The following is a 19,403-nucleotide window of genomic DNA, read 5'->3' on the forward strand; positions in this document are numbered from 1 at the left end:
ATGAACATTTAACTTTTTTTCACACAAAATTTACTTCAGCTCCAATTACCAAGGGTAACAGGAGAAAATGAACCCCAAAAGTTGTACAATTTGTCCTGAGTACGCCAATACCCCATATATGGGGGTAAACCACTGTTTGGGTGCATGGCAGAGCTCGGAAGGGAAGAAGCGCTATTTGACTTTTCAATGCAAAATTGACTGGAATTGAGATGGGACGCCATGTTGCGTTTGGAGAGCCCCTGATGTGCCTTAACATTGAACCCCCCCACAAGTGACAACATTTTAGAAAGTAGACCCCCTAAGGAACTTATCTATATGTGTGGTGAGCACTTTGGCCCACCAAGTGCTTCACATTAGTTTATAATGCAGAGCCGTAAAAATGAAAAAATCATATTTTTTCACAAAAATGAACTTTTCGCCCCAATTTTTTATTTTCCCAAGGGTTAGAGAAGAAATTGGACCACAAAAGTTGTTGTGCAATTTGTTCTGAGTACGCTGATATCCCATATGTGGGGGTAAACCACTCTTTGGGAGCATGGCAGAGCTTGGAAGGGAAGGAGCGCCGTTTGACTTTTCAATGCAAAATTGACTGGAATTGAGATGGGACGCCATGTTGCGTTTGGAGAGCCACTGATGTGCCTAAACATTGAAACCCCCCAAAAGTGACACCATTTTGGAAAGTAGACCCCCTAAGGAACTTATCTAGATGTGTTGTGAGAGCTTTGAACCCAAGTGTTTCACTACAATTTATAACGCAGAGCCGTGAAAATAAAAAATCATTTTTTCCCACAAAAATTGTTTTTTAGCCCCCCAAATTTTTATTTTCCCATGGGTAAGAAGAGAAACTGGACACCAAAAGTTGTTGTCTAATTTTTCCTGAGTACGCCGATACCCCATATGTTGGGGTAAACCCCTGTTTGGGTGCACGGGAGAGCTCGGAAGGGAAGGAGCACTGTTTTACTTTTTCAATGCAGAATTGGCTGGAATTGAGATCGGGCGCTATGCCGCGTTTGGAGAGCCCCTGATGTGCCTAAATAGTGGATACCCCCAATTCTATCTGAAACCCTAACCCTAGCTCTAACCCTAACCCTAGCCCCAACCCTATCCCTAACCCTAGCCCCTAACCCTAGCCCTAACCCTAGCCTTAACCCTACCCCTAACCCTACCCCTAGCTCTAACCCTAGCCCTAACCCTAACCCTAACCCTAGCCCTAACCCTAATGGGAAAATGGAAATAAATACTTTTTTTAATTTTATCATTTTTCCTTAACTAAGGGGGTTTGATTTATTATTTATAGCGTTTTTTAGCGGATTTTTATGATTGGCAGCCGTTACACACTAAAAGACGTTTCTTATTGCAAAAAAGAGTTTTTGCATCTCCACATTTTGAGAGCTATAATTTTTCCATATTTTGGTCCACAGAGTCATGTGAGGTCTTGTTTTTTGTGGGATGAGTTGACGTTTTTATTGGTACCATTTTCAGGCACGTGACATTTTATGATCGCTTCTTATTCCAATTTTTGTGAGGCAGAATGACCAAAAACCAGCTGTCCATGAATTTCTTTTTTTTTTTTTGGGGGGGGGGGGGGGACGTTTAAACTGTTCCACGTTTGGTAAAATTGATAAAGCAGTTTTATTCTTCGGGTCAGTACAATTACAGCGATACCTCATTTATATCATTTTTTTATGTTTTGGCACTTTTATACGATAAAAACTATTTTATAGAAAAAATAATTATTTTTTCATCGCTTTATTCTGAGGACTATAACTTTTTTATTCTTTCACTGATGATGCTGTATGGTTGCTCGTCTTTTGGGGGACAAGATGACATTTTCAGCGGTACCATGGTTATTTATATCCGTCTTTTTGATCGCGTGTTATTCCACTTTTTGTTCGGCAGCATGAAAATAAAGCGTTGTTTTTTTGCCTCGTTTTTTTTTTACCGCGTTCACTAAAGGGGTTAACTAGTGGGACAGTTTTATAGGTGGGGTCGTTACGGACACGGCGATACTAAATATGTGTACTTTTATTGTTTTTTTTTATTATTTAGATAAAGAAATGTATTTATGGGAACAATATACCGTATATACTTGAGTATAAGCCGACCTGAGTATTAGCCGACCTCCCTAATTTTGCAACAAAAAACTGGGAAAACTTAATGACTCGAGTATAAGCCTAGGGTGGAAAATGCAGCAGCTACCGGTAAATGTCAAAAATAAAAATAGATACCAATAAAAGTAAAATTAATTGAGACATCAGTAGGTTAAATGTTTTGAATATCCATATTGAATCAGGAGACCCATATAATGCTCCATACAGTTCACTATGGCCCCATAAGATGCTCCATATACAAATATGCCCCATATAATGCTCCATGCAGTTCTTTATGGCCCCATAAGATGCCCCATATATTGCTCCATTCAGTTCTTTATGGCCCCTTAGATGCTCCATATAATGCTCCATGCAGTTCTTTATGGCCCCATGTAATGCTCCATATAATGCTCCATGCAGTTCATTATGGCCCCATAGATGCCCCATATAATGCTCCATTTAGTTCTTTATGGCCCCATAGATGCCCCATATAATGATCCATGCAGTTATGGCCTCATAGATGCTCCATATGGCCCCATATACAAATGCCCCATATAATGCTCCATGCAGTTATGGTCCCATAGATGCCTCATATAATGCTCCATGCAGTTCTTTATGGCCCCATAGACGCTCCATATAGCCACATGTAATGCTGCGGCACTAAAAAAAATAATTACATACTCACCTCTTGTCGCTGCCTGCTGCTCCTCAGCGTCCCGTCTCTCCGCACTGACTGTTCAGGCAGAGGGCGGCGCGCACACTAATACGTCATCGCACCCTCTGACCTGAACAGTCAGTGCAGAGGACGTGGAAGATGGGGCGGCGGTGGAACGCAGAAAGGTGAATATGACATACTCACCTGCTCCCAGCGCTCCTGGCGCGGTCCCCGCATGTCCCACGTCTCCAGGAGCAGTAGCTTCTTCCTGTAGTGAGCGGTCACATGGTACCGCTCATTACAGTAATGAATATGCGGCTCCACCCCTATGGGAGGGGAGTCCATATTCATAACTTTAATGAGTGGTACCATATGACCGCTGAACAGGGGAAGAAGCTGCCGCTCCCAGAGATGTTGGACATGCGGGGACCGCACCAGGAGCAGGTGAGTATTTGACATGCGTCGCTCCCCCTCACCCCTCGGCCCCCCCCACCTTCCATGACTCGAGTATAAGCAAAGAGGGGCACTTTCAGCCCATTTTTTTGGACTGAAAATCTCGGCTTATACTCGAGTATATACGGTATATATTTTTTTCTTTATTTTCTTTATTTAGGATTTTTTTTAGGGGGGCATCATGTTATAGGGTCAGATCGCTGATCTGACACTTTGCAGAGCACTGTGTCAGATCATTGATCTGACATGCAGGGCTGCAGGCTTACCAGAGCTTGCTCTTTGCAGGCGCTGGTACGCCACCTCTCTGCAGGACCTGGATGTAGCCCCGTGGCCATTTTGGACCGGGGGCCTGCAGGGAGGAGATGCTCGGTACAAGGTGAGCACATCGCCTTGTACCGAGGGTCTCTGGGAAGCCCGCAGGGAGCCCCCTCCCTGCGCGATGCTTCCCTATACCGCCGGAACACTGCGATCACCTTGGCGGGATAGTACGTCATATGGGATTAAGGGGTTAATGCAATGTCACGGTAACCCAAAAAAATGTAATTCTGGTGTTTTGACTTTGACTTTGCTTTTTTTATTGATAGAGCGGGCGATTCTGAACACGGTGATACCAAATATGTGTATGTTTGATTTTTTTTATTGTTTTAGTTTGAATCGGGCGAAAGAGGGGTGATTTGCATTTTTTCTATTTTTTAATATTTTTGAAAACATTTTCTTTTTACTTTTGGCATACTTCAATAGTCTCTATGGGAGACTAGAAGCTGGAATTGCCTGATCGGCTCTGCTACATAGAGGCAATGATCAGATCGCCTCTATATAGCAGATGTACTCACTTGCTATGAGCGTCGACCACAGAGTAGCACTCACAGCAAGCCGGCATAGAGGTCTCCAGGTGACCTCCGATTGACATGCCAACACACAGGAGACCCATGATCACGTGGGGTCAGCGGTGGGCGTATTTCCGGCAAGATTGCCGAAAGCACATGATAAATGCCGCTGTCAGCATTTGACAGCGGCATTTAATGGGTGTTCCGGAACCACTCAGCACCCAGAATATGTTGTGCAGTTATATGTATGTATAATAGGTTCCATGTGAGATTCATGTCCCTAATGCATCAGCCCACAGGCTGCGCCCCTGGGCAGAGGGGACACGATATTCCCCTTTTGTCCGCCCCCACCTTTGTAATTCCCACAGTAAATATCGGCAGGCTCCGGCCACCTGCGGCTATTGTAATGTATGTCTGGCCTGCCGCTTTTCTATTGGCCTGCCCTCTGTATCTGTGTGATATATTCTGTGTCCTGTGAGTAAAGTGTTGTGAGACTGGAAATATGTGGAGAAGCAGTGATCTTTTATATGCGCCCATGTAACCAAGCAATTCCAGCCAGCGTCCTTCATTCAGACTCCAGCAAAGCAGAGTGGACTTCCTGAAACACGGCGTGGTACTGAAAGAGGTACCCCAGCTTGGTAGACCCCGTTACAATGGGTTAATAGTGGCGGGTGTGATTCCACCTGTGGCTATTCCGAGCACATTGTGTTCAAAACAGCTGACATGTCCCGGCAAAGATGTGGGCTCACCGCCGGAGCCCACATCAAAGAGAGGGAGTCCAACATTGGCATACTATTACGCCCGATGTTGGAAAGGGGTTAATGAGCCCTATAGACGTGTATTAGGCTAGGGTCAGGCCAGTGTATATTCTCTCTTCCAATAGAAATCGGGTCGATTATTCAAATCACGCTCTGATCAGAGTGTGAGCATAGTGCAGTACGATTGTCTTGGACATGTAGAGGATAAAGGGAAAAAAATATTTCTCCATCTTCTACATTGTGTCAGTGCGCGAAAATCATGCGCACTCAAACGTCGTTCGAGTGCAGTCTGATGGTTTCCACAGACTTATTGACTTGCATGGTCGAGCGCGACCTGAATATCAGCTCAAGCTTGGGTGTGCTGTGATTTTTTTTATCCTAAACTGGATCTGTCCAAGAGAAAAAAAAAATCAGACATGTGTACGACCCCATAGAATAAGAATAGTCCGAGATCGATCTGATGTTTTGTCAGATAGTACTCGGAGTCGGGACCGAAAATATGATTATCTGCACAAGCTCTTATATAGATATACATTAAAAGGATTGTCTGATTAAAACAAGATATCACATATCCTGTGGGCAGGTGATAACTTGCTAATCGGTGGATGTCCCTTCACTGGGAGTGATGAACAGATTGGGACATTTTTTATTATCGATGGGGAACTGTTACAAAATGACACAATAGGTTGGACACCAGACCGCCGCTCCTTTCATTCTCTATGGGGCTGCCGGAAATAACTGGAAATGGCCTATAGTGTATGGCCGACTTCAGTCTCGCACAATAGCCGAGGTATATACATTGGTAACAGGATAGCGGCCATTCGTTAGCATGTTTTGTAAACCAGTGTTACATTCCTGGAGGTCGCAGGTCCTCGTACTGTTTGCGTAAATTCTCTCTTCATGTGTCAGCATGGAATCTACAGACACAATAGAACAATGTAATCACCCTCCTACGCAAGGTCACAAAGCTGCCATCCTTGTGCTGTAGCCTGAGGTTTATAATGCTGCCAGCACATAGACAATCAGCGGCGTCCCATCCGCAGCAATGTTTAACTACTTCTACCTGAAATATTTACATCGTCATATCGGTGACTATTCAGCTACTTGGAGCTTCCATTCAGACAGCATGTTACCGGCAACATAATATGGCACTTACACATCATATTTCACATCTTTTAATATTTTACTTTTTTTTGGTACCCAGTCTCCTAAAATGGGTCGTAACTAGTGATGAACGAGTGTACTCATTGCTCGGATTTTCCAGAGCACGTACAGGTGGTCTCCGAGTATTTGTGAGTGTTCGGAGATTTAGTTTTCATTGCCCCAGCTGCATGATTTACAGCTGCTAGACAGCTTGAATATATGTGGGGATTCCCTAGCAACCAGGCAACCCCCACATGTACTCAGGCTGGCTAGCAGCCGTAAATCATGCAGCTGCTTAGGCAAAAACTAAATCTCCGAACACTAACAAATACTTGTAGATCACCCGAGCGTGCTCTGGAAAACCCGAAGAACGAGTATACTCGCTCATCACTAGTCGTAACCACTACTGAGATGCCGATGTTTTCTCCCCTCCATACTTACAGAAACAAAATGTCAACTGCAGGACGCGTAGACGCGTGTGATAACATAAAAAAGTACCAGCTCAGCAATTCACATTCACAATGAAATAGCGGAATGCAAAATGTAAAATGTAAGCTGACCTGACAGTAAAAATGAGAATTGGAATCATGAAGAACAAAGAACTCGCACGTCTAACAATGGCTGGGCTCATACCGAGCAGAAAGAGGATATCGCCCTAAATGCAGCACCGTAAAACACGAGCGAAGTGGAAATGCAAACAAGGTCTTCATTAATAAACCGAAGAAGAGCAGAATAATGGAGAAGTGCAGACATGCAAATCTTTTGCCTTTCGGATTTTCCAATAATTTTTTTCAATAGGTGACCGGAGTGGAAGAGAGTAGTGATGAGCGAGTATACTCGTTACTCGAGTTTTCCGAGCATGCTTGGGTGTTCTCTGAGTATTTTAGGCGTGCTCGTAGATTATGTTTGTGTCCCCGTAGCTGCATGATTTGTGGCTGCCAGACAGCCTGAATACAAAAAGGCAATCCTTGCATGTGATCAGGTTGTCTAACAGCCACAAATCATGCAGCTGCAGGGATACAAACTAACGAACACGCCAAAAATACTTGGAGACCACCCAAGCATGCTCGGAAAACTCGAATATTTTCAACATTATTTTTTTCTCAAAAAGGCTCTTCTAAAGGCAACTGGTCAATTTATTTGCAGCACCACTGTAGGAGAAATAAAGCAATACCTTCCTAACTTAAACCAGAGGATGGTCAGACTAAAGCATAGACTCCAATGAATGGAGAGGGGATGGTACACATGTGCGCACCATCGTTCTACTCAAATGGTGCACTCCAGAGATAGGAAATTAATGGGATTCTGCAGATATGGGACCCCCAATGATAAGCAATTTATCACCTTTACTATGGATACATACTGACATATATTTCCGATACCAACCCTTTAAAGAAAACCTGTCATCAGGTCAAAAATAGCCATTTCTTTCTTATTATATTCCTGCTGTTTTCCTGAGTATTTAATTTTTTGACAATTTTTTAAATCGCCATCTGGTTCCAGAAATATGGGCCTGTTTATTTAGTGCTATTTTTTATGGTCTCTACCAATGGGGTGTGGCTGTTAGGATTCCTCGGGGGTGTTTCTTTAGGCTGCTTTCCATAATTGCTTTGTGAGCCATGCCCCCTCGGTAAGGACCATAAAAGTCAGCACTACGTAAAAAGGCCCAAAGCTCTGCAACCGTATTGCGGATTTAAGAAAACAAACAAAAAACTGAACACTCAGGATAGCAGCGGACATAAAGTTGCCACTTTTGACTTGATGACCAGGGCTCTTTAAAGTCAAACTTTTGGAAGAAGTTTAATTTCAGCTTTTCTCAAAGTGTTACTTTACCCACATCAGTCTCCCAAGTCCCTTTACATTTATGTTAAAGGAATGATACATAAGACATGAGTCTGCCATGGTCTTTGGGGCCCACCGTGTATTGTAGACCAAGGAAGGAAAAATTAGCTGTCAGCAGGATTTTGCTTTCTTGTCTGAGAACAGCACAAAAGTGGGGACAGAAACTCTGTTTCTAAAGCTGGGTCACTTACTGGGCTTCTTGCTGTATTTTTGATAAAATGATAAAATGCTATCTGCTGCAGCTCTGATCCTCCTCTCAATGAGGAGCTCCTGCTTTGTAGACCTCCATATTCATAAACTTTGTCTATCCTTGCAATCGCAACACTGACTCGTAGCTTTCTGTCTATGCAGTGAAAGCAGAAACTGTCAATCAACAGTAGGGAGAGGTTTCCAGAGTTCAATATTGAGAGGACTAGCAGAGCTGCAGCACATTGCTTTTATTAAAATTATAGCAAGAAGCCCAGTGACTGACAAAGCGTTGAGATCGGGGTCTCTGTCCCCATTTTATGCTGCCTTTAGATTGGTAAGCCTAGTGACAGATTTCCTAAAACGAAAACATCAAAAATATCAAACATCAGGTCCAAAGCATGCAGGAATGTCTTGAGCAAACTAGAGAGAACATTACTAAAGTTCCATAAGTTACTTACGGTTTTCTGCCTTGATTGGAAGGATTTGGCTTATTTTATCAGGGGAACCTGGGCTTTCAACTTTCGTCACGTGCTCAAAATTAATGATGAACATCATTGCTACACCTTCCTGGTTCTTCACTGGTATGACATGTGTACTGCAGATGAACGTGGATCCTAAAGAAAAAAAATGCAATTTGTGAAATATAGTAATCTAATCATATTAACTCTCAATTTTCAATCGTAAAACAGCTGTTTGGTCGGTGATCAAATACTTATTTCACGCAATAAAATGCAATTTAATTATGTAAAAATCATACAATATGATTTTCTGTTTTTTTATTTTTAGACTGTCTCTCACAGGTGAAGTGTACCTACGATAACAATTACAGACCTCTCCATTCTTTGTAGGTGGGAAAACTTGCAAAATCAGCAGAGTATCAAATACTTATTTCCGCACTGTACATGTGTGTGTGTGTATATATATATATATATATATATATATATATATATATATATATATCCAATAGATAACACAAAATTCAATCTTCACAACAGGTAATATCACAGCTCACTTCCCCTGCTATACATTAACTTGACAGATAACACCTATGTACAGTAGATAACGCAGGATCCACCATTGACAATAGGAGATATCACAGCACACCTCCTCCTCCTGTACAATGACTGATAACTCCTGTATATGTAGTAAGCACAGGATCCACCATTCACAATAGATGTCACAGCTCACCTCCTCCTCCTGTACAATGACTGATAACACCTCTATATGTAGTAGATAGCACAGGATCCACCATTCACAATAGGTGATGTCACAGCTCACCTCCTCCTCCTGTACAATGACTGATAACCCCTCTATATACAGTAGATAACACCGGATCCACCATTTACAATAGGTGATGTCACAGCTCACCTCCTCCTCCTGTACAATGACTGATAACTCCTCTATATACAGTAGATAACACAGGATCCACCATTCACAATAGATGATGTCACAGCTCACTTCCTCCTCCTCCTGTACAATGACCTTTGCCCTGATCAGGGCATGCTCATTAAATCCTTCCCTATGATTCAGCAGGGTTTATAATCAGTCTATTACTGCTAATGTCCACGTGTCCTGCAGGAAGAAGTTGAACAATAAGTCATTATCTTATGACCCTTTGACATTTGATAAACTGTTGCAATTACCTAGAAGACTGTTCTACTGCAAAGAGAGAAACATCCGGCCATATTTCAGGGGTGTAACTATGAGAAAAGCAGCAATGGCACCCGTCCCTAGGTTCCTAAGGGGACACACCATTACAATATAAAAAATCACCAGTGTTCGGTGTGGGACCTGTTACAAATTTTGCCTTGGTGCCTAAGAGCTTCATATTATTAATAATAATAATACAATTACCACAATAGAAAAACCAATCAACGTATTCATCTTAAACTGGCATGAAATTTTAAGCGAGAACAGAAGAAATCTGAGTAATTTCTATATTTAATTTCCCTACCGCTGTGCGACAAGCCGTCAGATCCTAATTTACATACGCTGTTTAATAGAAAGTTAAAAATATAATTACTGTAATGCTTAATTAAAAGTTCTGCAGTTCTAACTTTTAGCTTTATCTTTAATGTGTATCGGTTAATCTGCTCACATTGACGAGTGCATTAATGGACGGCGCAGATGTCCTAGTTTAGTAGTAATTTATAAAACTTCTTTAGAGAGGTAAGACTTTTTTTTTTGCTGACTCCGATTTAATTCCTGCATATCTAAAGGAAAAAAAAGGTGTAATAAAGACACTTATGGAGTAAACATCATTTAATTAGACACCTAGCAAAGTGAGAGGACTTTACATAATTACGGTATCCATAAAGGACAGTGTCTAATTCATGCTGCCCCTGATTCGGACAGCATGAGTCTAATGACAGGTTCTTTTTAAGTTCTACTTTGTCCCCCATGACTTCTTATAGGTCTTGTCCAGGCTTGGGACAATAGTCTATCAATTCCGTCCATATCACATATCAATGTAGCCAGTAGTGACACAGAAAAGCACAACCATCTTTTTTTAACCCAATTAAAATAGTTTTTATTAAATAATTAAAAAACATACACCATTAAAGTAATCAATAAACCAAGTATCTCAAATGTGAGGGACCGATAAACTACTAAACTCATAAGACACACGGCATATATTATCCAACAATTTGCTCAAATATCTTCAGCTGGACTCCGGGATATAAATCACCCTCTTTAGTATCTCTGGTATGAGCCACAATCAATCTACATTTTAATGGGGTATTACCCGCCCTCGTCTGCTAAATATAAAGTCGCCGCTGCTGCAACATTAAACTCAAAATGCTTTCATGTTGTCCTCCCCATTTGGAGAGCTATATATAATGATGTTGCCAGGCAGCGGTAAATAAACCATTATACTCACTGCTTTGTGTATGGAAGAGTGTCCAGTCCCTCTACCCCGACGCGCGTTTCGTCCACACTTCTTCAGGGGGCTGGGACAATAGTCTGTAGTCACTTTATGCTAAAACGTGACAGAGTGCGGTGCCCTCACTGTCAGGATTCTCCGGTATTGCCGATGCGACTGGACGGTCACGTGAGTGCATGTGTGTGATTTGCAGCGACTTGCACACATGCGGTCACTTGCTCTCTAGTCTCATCTGCCTTCTCTCAATAGAAAAAAATTGAGAGAAGCTGGGCACGTTTAGTTGGCATGTGACCGCAAGTGTTCAAGTCGAATATATTCGGTCACAAGATCCGCAATTCGCACCAACAATACCGGGGACTGGTGGACATGCACAGAAAAGTGTCCCTGTGCAAGAACAGTAAATGGGTCCTTTGTAGACCAATAGTCCATCACAATGCACAATTCCACCAGTTTGGAGGTGGAAGTGGACCCCCTTACTTCTTTGGCCCTTGTGAGGCCGCACAGGTTGCACCAATGATACTGTGAGCACCTTACACTGACAGATTTCAGCCCACTCCCTTGGATAAAAAGTAATCCCATTCTTGGTAGCGCTCCCTTTTTTTTTCTCCAGAAAATCATTCTTCCTGATGGCAAACAGTCTGAAGGGGACTTCAACAGAGAAAATAAATTTGCCTCAGTTCTCTGCAGTTCAATCCATCCTTCATGCAAACTTATTTTCTCTGATGAAGACCATTCAGACTGTTTGAGACATTGGGAAGAATGATTTTCCAGAGAAGAAAAAGTGAGTGCTACCACGAGTCTTGCGTTATGTCAACCGTAAAACATCCTGACACCCTTCATTTATGAAGGGGGCTCACTCACAATTTAGCCTAAGAGCACTGCCATGAATAAAGAATGGGGTCTAAACCGCCTCCAAGAGCAACTTCTCCCAACAATCCAGAAGCTAGTCCATGGTGAAGAATGCTATTTCCAGCATGATGGAGACCATGTCACAAGGCAAAAGTGATAACTAAGAGGCTCGGTGAACAAAACACTGACATTTTGGGTCCATGGCCTGGAAACTCCATAGATTTCAATCCTATTGAGAACTGGTAGTCAATCCTTCAAAAGCAGGTGGACAAGCAAAAATTCTGATAAACTCCAAACACTGATGACGAGACAACAATGGGCAGTTATCAGTCAGGATTTGGCCCAGAAGTTGATATTCAGCAGCCAAGACAAATTGAAAAAGTCTTGAAAAATAAGGGTCAATACTGTAAATATTGAGTCTTGGCATAAACTTGATGTATTTGTCAAGACAATTGTGAAAACTTTTGAAATGCTGATAATTGTACTTTAGTAACCATAGATAAATCTGACTAAAGGACCTAAAAACGCAGAAGCAGCAAACTTTGTGAAAACCAAAAAAAACAAAATTTGCATCAGTCTCAAAATATTTGGCCATGACTGTACACCTAGCTTTCAGCAAAATTGCGCCATCACTTTGTGAATACTAAAATTGGTGTCATGTCGGCCACAACTATACAGAGACTGGTGGAAACTAGACAACTACCATAAACATGCATACTGTCCAAGAGTCCAAATTTCACCTCAATATTCCTGGAAATCAGGAAGCCAACATGTGCGTGCCCGCCGAGAATGTGCGCAATGTACTGGTCCAGTAGCCACCAACGTGGAGGCATCACAAAAATAACAAAGAAGGAAAACAGAATGCCCTTATGTCCCGGTCGACAAAGCCCAGCAAAAAAAGTGGGCATCCCCTCTCTTTTATGGATGCCACTGCACCCTACATCAGGGGTGAACATATCATTGGTGCGACCTGTACAGAAGCACTGGTGCCCCAAGAGGTAACGGGGCCCATTTTTACAACCAAAGCAGGTGATATTGTTCATTATGATGAGCTATGGAGTTGACAAGGGCCCATATATTGTCCTGTATAGTCTCCTTATTGTCCATCTGCACCAAACGCACTTGTCTGTCCCTATTTTTTCTCTCTGTATTATTGTTGCAAAGAGGTTCGTTAAAACATATTAAAAAGAAAATGTGCTCTCCCCAGTGTCTACACCCATTGTCAGCCCGTGTCTCCCTCTCCTTCATTATGGCTCATCTATTTGTTATGATCACGCTGTTCACGTTCTATCCATTGTGTCTTTAAACCGTCTCCTGAAACAGTTACACCATGACGCTCGCTTCAGTTCCCATGGAAACAAACAAAATGACTTTAGTAAACAGAAAATAAGCAATTTTGGATTGTTCCACAAACGCTATAAATAGCCGTGCAGCGGGATCGTCATCTCGGCCTGCGCCGGCTTATTAAATAAATGCTATAGCTTTCACCATCGGAGAATAGCAGTCTTTAGGCTAATGAATAATGTTCCATATAGCTGTCTTAGCAGAGAGGGGATTTTTTATCCGAATACACAGCCGTGATATTTTCCCTTTTGTGCTGGCGTCAGCATTTCTAAATGGCTTTTTTATTGTTTGTTTACATTCTTGACCTAAAAAAAAATAATAATGGAGATTTATCAAGAAAGCACGGAACTGCGAAAGATCAAACTCGTTTCGTCTCATGTAGCAAAATAGTCTTCAGGAAAATGGCCATTTTTGTCCAGAGCAGCCAATCAGAATGTTTATTTTTTTATTCTAAAAAGGGGTATTCCACCATAAGACAACTGTCACCTGTCCAAGATTCTAAGGACCTGAAGTTCTGTGATCATGTGAGTAGTGCGTACTGCCACACTCCGCTGACCAGGTCCTTCTCCCCAGATCGATAATCTCTGTTGTTTAAAGGGGTGTTCCCAATTAAAAGTAAATTTAATTCTCAATCTATATCTATTTAGCGCCATAATCTAAACTATTTTCTAATATACCGGTACTTGCATTAAAAATTCCTTATCGCTCTCTATCTACTTTAACTGTTTTTCTATTTTTTCCCTACCTCCTTTCTGATGATGCTTCGCTTGAGAATCCCAGTGACGTGTCATCATTAGGCACAGGCTTTGGTCACTGCCAAAGCCCTTGCCTCCCCTCCCTGAAATGAAGCATCATCAGTAAGGCTTGTTTCAGGGGCTGGTCTAGCCCCAGCGAGCTGTGAGATGTGCACAATGACAGCACGCGCTCTGTTGCTGGTTCAGATCAGCAGTAACAAGCCGGCAACAGAGCGGTGATGCAATACCAGGCGTGCAGAGACCAGTGACATCTCCTGCGAGGGCGGCGCTAGTCTCTGCACTCCAGGTATTCTAATACCACTTTGTTGCTGGCTCTTACTGCTGATCTGCGCCAGCAACAGAGAGTGAGCTGTCATTGTGCACATCGCGAAGGGACTATGCCATCTATATATGTACTCATTTAAAAGGGAAGAGGTAAAATATATATATATAGTATATATATGAAAAAATATTAAACACAATAATATTCATAATTTGTATTATATATCAGATAATAATCCTTATTTTTATTTTTATATAGCGCTAACATATTCCGCAGCGCTTTACAGTTTTGCACACATTATCATCGCTGTCCCCGATGGGGCTAACAATCTACATTTCCTATCAGTATGATTTTGGATTGTGGGAGGAAACCAGAGTACCCGGAGAAAACCCACGTAAACACGGGAGAACATACAAACTCCTTGCAGATGTTGTCCAAGGTGGAATTAGAACCCAGGACTCCGGCGCTGCAATGCTAACCACTGAGCCACCGTGCTGCTCAAAATACAAACATGTCAGATTGCTTTTCAAGGGAGTCTGCCAGCCCAAACTGATAGTGTAAACTAAGAACACAGTCTTGAAGGGCATATAGCTCCTATAAAACGCACAGTTTTTGGTCCCTTTCACACATCAGTATTAAGCTATCAGTCACAATCCGTCGAATTTTGAAAAAAACGGATCCGTCGCAGATTGTGAAAAACTGATGGGACGGATCCATTTTTTGGCCGACTAGCTGATCTGGCTAACTGGATCCTAAAAAAAAAAATCGAGCATGATCAGTTGAAAAAAACAGAATCCGTGGCCGAATTCCGTCATTTGACGGATCCGGCGCCATAGGATTCCATTCTAGCAAATGACGGATGGCGACAGATCCGTCGCTGTCCGTTTTTTTGACAGACACCAAAAACTTTACTATGTCTGTTGTCTCTGGCCGCTGGACCAACAATTTTTGACGGATCTGGTGAACGACCGATGAATCGTGATGTCATCCGTCGCAATCCGTTGCTAATGCAAGTCTATGAGAAAAATGGATCCTTTTTTTTGACGCATTGCGACTGATGGCAAAAAATTGATGTGTGAAAGGAGCCTTAGTCTACAAATCGCTGCCTCTTTTCTGCAGAAACTGACATTTAATCAATCCCCATTAGTGTGCTGAGTGCACCTCAGGCTCAGTGTACTTTTTCACTCACTGGTTTTACATTTCCTTCCTTTGTCACTGGTGAATGGTAGCGTTATCAATCACCAATCAAGGAGGAGGGGCATGCAAACTCTTTGGGCGGAACAGGGCACTGAGCCTCTCGGCCACACCAAGGGTGCACTGTAATCAGCATACTTAATTAGACTTCGCTTTCTGTAATTAAAAGACTAAAGGTGTGATTTTTATAGTCGCTTTATCCCTCCAAAAAGGCTATGCGCTTTTTTTTTTACTGTCGGTTTTGGATGACAGACTCCCTTTAAGGCCGGTTTCACACGTCAGTGGCTCCGGTACGTGAGGTGACAGTTTCCTCACGTACCGGAGCCACTGACACACGTAGACACATTCAAATCAATGCATCTGTTCAGATGTCATTGATTTTTTGCGGACCGTGTCTCCGTGTGCCAAACACGGAGACATGTCAGTGTTCGTGGGAGCGCACGGATTACATGGACCCATTAAAGTCAATGGGTCCGTGTAAAACACGTACCGCACACGGACGTTGTCCGTGTGCAGTCTGTGTGCCGTGTAGGAGACAGCGCTACATTAAGCGCTGTCCCCCCCACTGGTGCTGAAGCCGCCATTCATATCTTCCCTGCAGCAGCGTTTGCTGTAGAGAAGATATGAATAATTGTGTTTAAAATAAAGATCTATACTCACCCGGCTCCCTCGCTGGCGCTGCTTCCTGTTCTAGCCGCATCTTCTACTGTATCAGCGGTCACGTGGTGCCGCCGATTACAGTCATGAATATGCGGCTCCACCTCCCATAGGGGTGGAGCCGCATATTCATTACTGTAAATGAGCGGCCCCACGTGACCGCATACAGGAGAAGATGCGGCCAGAACAGGAAGCAGCGCCGGCGAGGGAGCTGGGTGAGTATTTTCAGAACAGCGGGGGGGGAGGGGGAGGGGCACATAGATCTTTATTTCAAACACAATTATTCATATCTTCTCTACAGCAAACGCTGCTGCAGGGAAGATATGAATGGGGCTTCAGCACCAGATGCTGGTACATGTGGTACCCGGCACGGTGCGTGTGGTACCCAGTGGGCACACGGGCGGCACACGTGTGCCGCTCGTGTGCCACACTGATGTGCCACAGAAATGTAGGGGCACACGGACACGGATAATTCCAGTACTGATTTTTTCTGGTACCGGAATTATCTGGACGTGTGAGACTGCCCTAAGCAAGACCTGTCACCAGGTCAAATGTTGCCAGTTTTCTTCTCTTATTTTATTCCTGCTGCCCCCGAGTATTTTTTTCATTTTTAAATCTGCCATACAGATCCAGAAATTTGGGTGCAAATTTCTCTCGGTAAAGACCATAAATCCCCCAAACCACATACTAATCACCCAAACCATAGGGCAGACACACTGCTGTGCCACACAACAGTTTTCTCCACGTCCAAGAAATTGATCTTTGATCAGATATCAATTTTTCTCAGATGTGGAGAGAAAACAAAATCTTCTCCAACTTCTCCATTCTGTCAGGCCATGAAAATCGAGGAGCACTCGGATGTCATTCAAGTGCGGTCCAATTTTTTTCTCGGATCCCATAGACTGGCATTGCCGATTTTGATTGGATCAAAATCAGATATGTCTCTGATTTTTTTGGGGACCACTTGTTCAGGAGAAAGAATCGGACATGTGCACAGCTCCACAGAATATCATGGGTTCGGGTGCGATCCATGAAAACCATGGATATCACTCGGCCCGAAAAAAATCGGTCGGTGTGCACGAGCCCATATAGTGATCATTCGCTCACAGTAACGGTAAGCACAGTCTCCCTGCTCGCGACACTAGATACGTGAGATAAGCCATGACATTCCCGCTGACATCACTGTGCAGACGTAGCAGAGCACAGCAATAGAAACCTTCTGTGCCGGCATGATTAGCATCTGTCAGGAGCGGTAACGGAAGCCATGCAAAACAGCCAACACATCTTATCTTCCACCAACTTATGCAAATGGTCAACAACCCCAGGAGAAGCTGTTCTGTGTTGACCTTTTACACAAATGAACTTTGCAAAACCATTAAAAAAATATAAGTCAGAGGATTGGGTTAACACGTTGGAGCTATCTGGGACGTGCCTCAGTGGTCGAGCCGGAGGAGCTTGTGTTTTATTTGATTGTCTTATGGTTAATAATTCAACGGCCTTCTCAAATGGTACCAGACAACATTCACCTTCAGCCACCGTCTTGGCTTTTAATGGAAACAGAAATGCAGGAACAATTATTGCTTACCAGTCTGTTTAAAGGGCACCTAAGGCTCTAAAAAAAAACACCTAAATGTTGACATTTAACGTCTCTCCTGCCAGGACAGTGCCATCATTAGGACTAACATAGTAACATAGTAACATAGTTAGTAAGGCCGAAAAAAGACATTTGTCCATCCAGTTCAGCCTATATTCCATCATAATAAATACCCAGATCTACGTCCTTCTACAGAACCTAATAATTGTATGATACAATATTGTTCTGCTCCAGGAAGACATCCAGGCCTCTCTTGAACCCCTCGACTGAGTTCGCCATCACCACCTCCTCAGGCAAGCAATTCCAGATTCTCACTGCCCTAACAGTAAAGAATCCTCTTCTATGTTGGTGGAAAAACCTTCTCTCCTCCAGACGCAAAGAATGCCCCCTTGTGCCCGTCACCTTCCTTGGTATAAACAGATCCTCAGCGAGATATTTGTATTGTCCCCTTATATACTTATACATGGTTATTAGATCGCCCCTCAGTCGTCTTTTTTCTAGACTAAATAATCCTAATTTCGCTAATCTATCTGGGTATTGTAGTTCTCCCATCCCCTTTATTAATTTTGTTGCCCTCCTTTGTACTCTCTCTAGTTCCATTATATCCTTCCTGAGCACCGGTGCCCAAAACTGGACACAGTACTCCATGTGCGGTCTAACTAGGGATTTGTACAGAGGCAGTATAATGCTCTCATCATGTGTATCCAGACCTCTTTTAATGCACCCCATGATCCTGTTTGCCTTGGCAGCTGCTGCCTGGCACTGGCTGCTCCAGGTAAGTTTATCATTAACTAGGATCCCCAAGATCAGAATATATATGATTAGTCATTTAACATGGAAAATTTAGACCATAATTACGACATCGCATTTTTCCAAAATAACTTATTTCCAAATCTGCACCCATGGAAAATAATAGCTTATAACTAGGATGACATCACTTCCTAACCGGTTGAGGTTTTACTGCTACACCTCATACAGTCTGAAGGGGCTGGAGCCTTAATTTCTCCATAAGCATTAAAGTGGTCCGGGACTGGCCAACCATCTAATGTGTATGGGTGCATCCCGACTATTTCCTGACAATTGATATTGGGAAAGATATGAAATCAGCACACTGAATTTAATCGCCCAATCCCTTTGTTCGCTATACAAAGGTTTTGGGCACTAATTTATTCTTCTCTCTCCATTGAGCGTTCTCTATACAGAGATGTTAGTAATTTACTCTGCTCTTGCCCATTGAGTGTTCTTTATACAGAGGTGTCAGGCAGTAGTTTACTGTGCTTTCTCCATTGAGCGTTCTATGTAGAGGTGTTAGTAATTTACTCTGCTCTCGCTATTGAGTGTTCTTTATACAGAGGTGTCAGGCAGTAGTTTACTCTGCTCTCTCCATTGAGCAATCTCTATACAGAGTTGTAGGGAAGTTGATTACTCTGCTCTCCCTATTGAGCACTTTCTATTGAGCATTTTCTATACAGAGGTGTTGTGCAGTAGTTTCTCTCCTCTCTCTATTGAGCATTCTCTATACAGAGGTGTTGTGCAGTAGTTTTCTCTCCTCCCTCCATTGAGCTTTCTATATACAGAGGTGTCAGGCAAAAGATTTCTCTACTCTCCCCATTGAGCATTCTCTATACAGAGGTGTTGGGCAGTAGGTTTCTCCGCTCTCTATTAAGCATTCTCTATACAGAGGTGTTGGGCAGTAGATTACTCTGGTCTCCAGATTGAGCCTTCTCTATACAGAGGTGTTGGGCAGTAGATTACTCTGCTCTCCAGATTGAACCTTCTCTATACAGAGGTGTCAGGCAGTAGATCATACTGCTCTCCCCATTAAGTGATGTCTATAGAGCAGATGTTAAAAAGTACTCTGTTCTCCCCAAGCTGTGTGTTCCTGTATAAGGGGAAGTCAGATGAGA

At 42.9% G+C, this 19,403-nt stretch overlaps 1 protein-coding gene across 3 annotated transcripts in view; it reads right to left on the reverse strand.

Moving 5' to 3' along the window:
• The window catches only part of KCNH7 (potassium voltage-gated channel subfamily H member 7), a 406,313-nt gene that overhangs the window by 133,772 nt on the left and 253,138 nt on the right, over positions 1-19,403 (reverse strand). For all 3 annotated transcript variants that reach the window (XM_069733056.1, XM_069733057.1, XM_069733055.1), the window contains exon 3: positions 8,416-8,571. In XM_069733056.1, coding sequence (XP_069589157.1) covers positions 8,416-8,571 — 156 coding nt within the window. The remainder of the gene's footprint in view (positions 1-8,415; positions 8,572-19,403) is intronic.

This window comes from Ranitomeya imitator, chromosome 7 (assembly GCF_032444005.1).
Source record: "Ranitomeya imitator isolate aRanImi1 chromosome 7, aRanImi1.pri, whole genome shotgun sequence".
In the NCBI taxonomy this organism is placed as follows: Eukaryota; Metazoa; Chordata; class Amphibia; order Anura; family Dendrobatidae; genus Ranitomeya; species Ranitomeya imitator.